This window comes from Pundamilia nyererei, unplaced genomic scaffold (assembly GCF_000239375.1).
Source record: "Pundamilia nyererei isolate P.nyererei 1_Seehausen unplaced genomic scaffold, PunNye1.0 scaffold00125, whole genome shotgun sequence".
Taxonomy (NCBI): domain Eukaryota; kingdom Metazoa; phylum Chordata; class Actinopteri; order Cichliformes; family Cichlidae; genus Pundamilia; species Pundamilia nyererei.
In genome coordinates, this window is record NW_005187526.1 from 970,376 (window position 1) to 977,405 (window position 7,030).

Consider the following 7,030-nt stretch of genomic DNA (forward strand, 5'->3'; position numbering starts at 1 on the left):
CACTTTCTCCCATCTCCCTCTCTGGCCCCCCTCCTGTTTTTCAGCACTAATTAGCTGGCTTCTCCCTCTTCTGTGCTTCCCCAGTCACATCTCAAAGGGAGACGGATATGATTTTTCTTTAACCCAAAGGCTAACTTAATCAGCTGAATTAATGACTTTATTACTCGTTAGGCTCCAGGCCATGCATTGCATTTCTCTCCAATGCCCAGTGCTCCCCTCTCTCTCTCTCTCCCCAGTCTCTCTTCTTCTTTTACCCCCTGCAGGAATTTTTACATTTCAAAAATAGAAATAAGACAAGAGAAAGGGAGGCACTGGGTGGCAGGAAGATATAAGAAATGTACTTGAATAGATATAAAGTTACAGGTATACCCTAATGACTATGTTAATAATCAGTTTTGAGTCATTCGTGTATAAGCAGAGTGATTGTGGGCGTCTCCAAAAAAGGAAACACATAAGTGCACATAATATAAATGTAATTTTTTAAATAAGCATATAATCACCATAACTGGAGGTAAAGCATGGAATAGCTGGATATTACAGTTCTTGACACAAAGGTAACATCCTTTCATTCATTTCAATAATTTTTAATTAATCAGCACCAGCGTCTGTCAAAGATGGCATCAGGAAATGCACACGCAGAGACACAGACACCAGAAAATTACTACAGAGCCCAATGTCTAAACACTCCTTTTTAATGGCTACAATACGGTAATTAGTTGATACATCAGTGTCTGTCAGCAGATATATTACCACAATACAAAAACACAACTGATAAGGAGATGCGCCATTAGTCTTCTCATTTACTTGACAAAGTCGAACAGAGCCCAAGGCCTATACATTGAATTAAGTTCATTCAATGACAACAAAATAATGAGGTGGTTGTGCAGCTAGGAGACCAGCAACGGGAACTCACTTCTTATTGCTATGACCGGAGGAAACGGCGGCGCTTAGATACACCTGCGCTTTGTGAGCACAGACGGGCTTTTCTGTGCAGTCGATCCATCCCTCTTTGTTATAATGTTGAGTTTTAGTGTGTGATGGACTTTGGGATCTAGATTACAATTAACAAAGTGAGTTGGTGAGAGTGAAGCAGATCCCCTGGAGCAGGACGGGGAAACATAAGGCCTGCGGGCCAGAATCGGCCCAGCAAAGATTGAAGCAAAGACTGAATGGCTTTGAACAATGTGAAGGAAATTTTGAACTAAACTTTAAATTTATGTTTTACCGCTTTTCCTACCGATAAAGACCTCTCCCATGTCCATCCATACTACACCAGAGTAATTAAATAATAGATAAACAAGAAAAGCTCTTCTTTGCTTTTGCGTAGGGTATTTTTTGCAATTGTAATAATAATATTAATAACTAAAATTATTTTTAAAAATCTGACATTTCCTTTGAATTAGCAAAGATTATGGGACAATCTCTAAAACGGATTATCAAAATCTTTTCTGTAATTTTACATATTTACTTTTCACGATTTAAGCCCAAAGACTTGTGTTGACAAACTGCTCACATTTACAACAGCAGCCTTTTTACCATGAAGAAAAACTGAGACATACTGTTGGGTTTTTTGTTCTATTAAGATATAGGAAGGAATAAATGCGGATATATAAATAGTGAAATGTAAAAATGGACTGTATGTGTCCAAAAATGTAAAATGAGTTTGACATCCACGCTCTGATGTTATCATTTGTTGTTGAATTCCCCCAAGACCGTTATCCATTCAGTAATCCTGAAACCAGTTCTCTCTTCAAGTTACGGTCAGAAATCAGTCAGCAAGTTCCAAAGCTTGATGACTGATTCATGACACAAATTTGGAGTTTTTGTCAGTTGGAGTATAAATATTTTCAGGTTTGTGCATATTAGCATAAAGTTTGGTGCTTTTGCGGCCACTGTGCGCGGCTGGCAGTCCTTAAAGTGAGAGTGTATAACATTTGAGAGAAAAATGAACACATTCTGCCTGTTACAGCAAAAACAGTATTTTAAAGCTTAAAGAACATATAACATCAGCAGCATTAAACAGGCTGACCACACGTACAAGCAACCTGAACAGAAGGATTTTTTAAATTTATGTTACTTATATTAAGGATTCAAGGAGCTTTATTTGTCATTCGCATCACATGTTAACATGAGGTGGAACGAAATTATGTACAAACGGTCCCGGAGTGAAAGGAAACAAAAATAATTAGGAAACAGAATTTTTTTCAATGACGTTGAATAGAAATGCACAAACAAAAATGAAAATCTATTCTTGATGTCTGAAAACCTGTAATCCCTTATTATTAGTAAATGTATTTATGACATTTTAAGGACCACTTTGACACATGCAGAGGTGATCACTAGATCATGGGAGCAAAATTTAGCTAATGATAGAAAAACATAATGAAGGCTATTGTTACAAAGCGCTTTGGTCGCTTATCAACTCTCCTGCTACGGCAGGGTTTACCGCTGTAACCTGAAATTTGCTGGCGCAATGTTGTGTTTTAGCACATTTTCACATTTACACCTGAGAGTGTTTCACTCATAAAGCCAAATAATGGAGCTATTCTAGATAGGCACACATTATTACAGCTCTTTGAGGACACACACACACACACACACACACACACACACACACACACACACACACACACACACACACACACACACACACACACACACACACACACAGGAGATATAACACCAAATTAAAGACAATTTAATTTGGTGTTTAAGAAACGTGTAAGTCAGTGGTTCACTTTTCATGATCCAGCCAACTGATCTGTTTAATTAATTAAAATAGCATTTTTTAAAAAGGCATTAAGTTCAATTCGATTGCAGAAAATAAATGTATAATGTAAATACATATACAACACTGGGGATTCAGAACCAGTGAGGAAGTCTGAGTTATGCCCAATGGGCCCCAGGAATGGAGACTTCCTGAGTTATGCATCTGCACTGGAGATTTCAGTAAAGGGACAAAATATTTACTGACAGCTCTAAAGCTGCATACATTTCTTCTTTATTTCTTAAAAAATGTGCGATGTGCTAGCAGTATAATTAAATGTGGTAAACCACTGTGGTACTTGATGTGTTCAAAAATTCCTGTTTGACTGCCAGGCGCACTAAACAGTATTGTGTTAAAGATGTCTCTGAGCTACGGTATATTTCTCCCAATCAACACCATTATAGTGCCTGATGATGTTATTGACAATACTTGTTAAGTCTAGGTGAAATGTCTGAGAAAGGAAAAGCACTCGTTATTGGCTTGTGCCATCTGAGAAGAGGAATTCGTGTGGGTGAAAACCAGTTCGTGCACGACAACGCGAGACTTTTTCACCCATATCAGGTTTCTTCTTTATAACTACAAAACCTCCTGTAAGGCTACTTATGCCATCCTCGTTTCACATAATCAATTTTTCTTATTCATGAGCCAAATTTACATTGTGTTTCCACTTACACGCATGGTTTGGTGCAAAATGCATCTGAACATCTCACTTGAATGCAAACATTGCTCACCAGATCTAAGGTGAAACCAGTCTCCCACCGCTTCCCTTCCTGTTTTTAATGGAGCAGCTCCTTTCCCACAGGACCTATTAGTCAATTACACCTGAGCGTTCCTGTTTAATATGGGCTGAAAACATACCTGAGTTCCCAGCATCAAACACTTCCTTTGCTGCAGTCTTCCTGTGGTACACAGTAACGCGCGGAGTGGAGGTGTGTGTGTGTGTGTGTGTGTGTGTGACATTCAGAAAAAAAGCAGGAATTATTCATTAGCTTTCTATTTTGCTCTTCCAGCCTCCCTCCTGATCCTTGTGTTGAACAACTCTGGGGCTAATGCAGAATTGCAAATTAGCTCCCGGAAAAATCGAATTAATTGGCCATCCTCACAGGCTTCTTGTCAAAGTTTGGGCTGATGTGTCAACGATTCCCCTCCACGATTCATCTCCAGAACAGCTCTGCACAGTAGAGGAACACAGCAGGGAGGAGGGGGGCGACCAAAAAAAAGAGAAAAACAAATGAGCAAAGCAAAGTACTCCATAACAACAAAACTACCCTCTGCGCATCAATTAATAAAGCACTTCAATTATGGCAAAACTTTCCCGAGTTGACTTCTCCTAACCACACAATAATTCACTCAACCAGGCGCCTGTCACTTCGTCCTCGCTCCAATTTCATAATCAGCTAGTGTCAAACTGAAGGACAGTGTTCGCCTGTGGCTTTTCAACGGCGAACAAGCTGAAATAATGATGTTATCGTGGCTTCTGCTTTTCACAGACGGTATGATTTTGGACATAAATTCAGTCAAGTCATTCTTTAAAGTTTTTCTAACAACGTAACCTTTTTTTCTACAGTTATATTTTGTGTCTTTCAACCCCCATATTTTAACTCATAATCTACTCTTATGCATGATCAATGAGACATTTAAACCCGTCTTATTTCTATTCAAAAAACCTACAAAGCATTATGCGTGCAGGGCTGCTGTGGCGGACAGAGAGCTGCAGCTGCTTCCAGTTTGCCAATATTTGTCTTAACGCGCCATCTAGTGCTGATCACAGTTATTACAAGTGCAATACAACAACTTTAATACAAGTTTAAATTTGCCCGTACACTTCTCGCAAAAAGACAAACTGACAGCTTAATTATGTCAGTTTGATTTAATTTAATGACCTTTAACACGAGGTGCTCTCCTTACATACTCGCCTTTAAAACCAGGGCTGTCAAACGTATTTTACTTTGTGGGGCATAAAACCCCAATTTAAACTCAAGTGGACAGGACCAGTAACGCTGCTGCCCAACAACCCATAAAAACAACAACTTTCTTTTATTGTAACAAAGTTTAATTATTAAGCACAGTCAAAATAATAGACCGTCCACTTATAATACCGATGATGAGCAGCCCTGTGATGATTTCAATAAAAATTGCTCAATTTTCCCAGAAAAATGATCATGTACAGCAGTAAATTTTAAGTTTAGCTTTAAGAAATATATTCAGATTACAGATAAAAGTACTGACAGGTATTACCCAGATTTTTAATACATTAATACTTTTTTACAGAAAAAGATCTGCTTATACAGAGAAGATAGAAAATAGTGAAGAAAGGAAATATTATTTTATTTAATGAGGTACTAACAATAAAAAAGCCTCAATTTTTATCATTTAACGCTCTACCTTTTACTGACTTTGGGGTAAAATGCCAGCTCATAGGTAATGTCTGTGTCACTAGGGATACTCTAGGCCACAGTGGACACTCTGGCAGGCTGGTTCTGGCCCCCCAGCCACGTGTTTGGCACCGCTAGACTAGACTAAATCAATAAATTTCTTTCACACCATGGCCATAAATTTCAAACTTTTGACAGTGCTGGATTTTTGAGTTGCTTAAAGATTTTTGGTTTGTTCCAGCAGCGTGGTTTAATCACATACTTTCACATGTAGTCAATATTTTCTATTAACGATATATGACATTGTGTGACAGGTCTATATTAAATGGGGGCAAAACATTTTTAAACTCAAAGACATAATTTCATTACATTCATTTGCATCTTTATAATATACTGTACTGTTTCATTTAGTTTAGTTCTTACAATCTTGGAGCAACTGTGGTCATATCATTTCCTCAGTATCTCATTATTTTTGATTAAATGAGATTGGCAGAGCCTTCATTTACAGCAAAGCAGGTAATTCTGTATTATTTAAATCCTTCATGCAACTGCAGTAAAACGAGCCTGTTCGTGTTTGTGACACAGGTTTAAATGTCTTTAATAAAGCATGTAAAAAATGCACAGCACGATAAACAAAGGTGGGTTTATTTGCAAAAATAAATAATGTAAATGTCTGTATAAATGAGTCCACTACAAAATAAAGGCCCAACCATCAAAGCAGAGCCACAAACATGTCTGTGCAATAGTAGAGCTTAATATCAATTTAGTCTCATTGTGAGTCCTGGTGTGTCCCTGTCGTGTCCTAAAATCCAGTGTGGGGTCAAAGTGCAACACAGGCCAGGGTTTCCTGGGCGGCATCCATCTGCTGGTCAGAGTACAGAACGGTATTTACAGGCAAACATGATCCACACTGCGCACGCGTTCTCGGGATAAACGAACACCCGAACGCGGACAGCCAGCCTCACGTGATCGCCACGACAACACACTATCTCCTCACAGAAGGGGGACCTGCATGAAAAATAAGACATTCAGAGCATGGAACGCAAAATAATGTGTGAGAAAAATATTCAGGGAATAAAACCAGTTTAATATTCTGGATTGTTTGTGACAAAGGGACAAAACTGAAGGCTGAGTGTTTGTGAATGTGCGCAGGTTATCTAGAAACCTGTCTATGACAGAGGCAGGAAGTAACTGCATGACTTTTGAGTCTATTATTTTCGTGATCATATTCGTGTTCTCAGGTCTGGCAGGAGGTATAACATGTGAAACTGTTACAGTATATGTTGTGGAAAAGACAGGGTCTTACAGGGTCACTTTTTATTTCGAGGCTATTTCCCATCATGCTTTAGAGTAGATGGTGTGCATTTATTACTCAATACTGACACTATTAGAACATAGACATGTGTGCAGCACTTCAGTCTCTTACACCCTCTACAGGAAAGCCACAGGTAAAGATGAGCCTGAAGTACTGTGCAAAAGTTTGGGCTTCGAGGCCACATAATCACTGGCAACCTTTCAAAAGTCATTGAAGTTTTCATACAGCTTTGTTCTCTAGTTGTGATATTTTAACATTTAGTTTAGTTGTATATTACCTGAGGCAGGTGGCAAAGGCCCGACGAGCATTACGGTGAAGAAAGTGTATAGGGAAGCCTTTGAAAGTGTGTCCGTCTGGCACGGCCCTCCTCACGGCGTCCTGGAACTCCTCGTTGCCGCAGGAGACACCGGTGCAGCGTTCCAGCTCATAGGCTGACAGAGCTGAGGACAGCAGGTAGGACAGGTGGTCGTCCCACACTGTCGCAAGATCCAGGTCCTGGAGGAGAGCACCCCACAGAGTGGATACATTCCTCAGTAACTGTTACACTACAGTCAACTACACAGCAAAGGTATG

General features: G+C 39.3%; 1 protein-coding gene across 1 annotated transcript in view; it reads right to left on the reverse strand.

Annotated features, from left to right (window-relative positions):
- Positions 1-5,771: 5,771 nt before the first annotated feature.
- The window catches only part of cep76 (centrosomal protein 76), a 13,737-nt gene continuing 12,478 nt past the window's right edge, over positions 5,772-7,030 (reverse strand). The window contains exons 12-13 of the mRNA XM_005742936.1: positions 6,735-6,952; positions 5,772-6,150 (exon numbers count right to left, since the gene is read on the reverse strand). Of these exons, the coding sequence (XP_005742993.1) occupies positions 6,012-6,150; positions 6,735-6,952 (357 nt within the window). The 3' untranslated portion in view covers positions 5,772-6,011. The remainder of the gene's footprint in view (positions 6,151-6,734; positions 6,953-7,030) is intronic.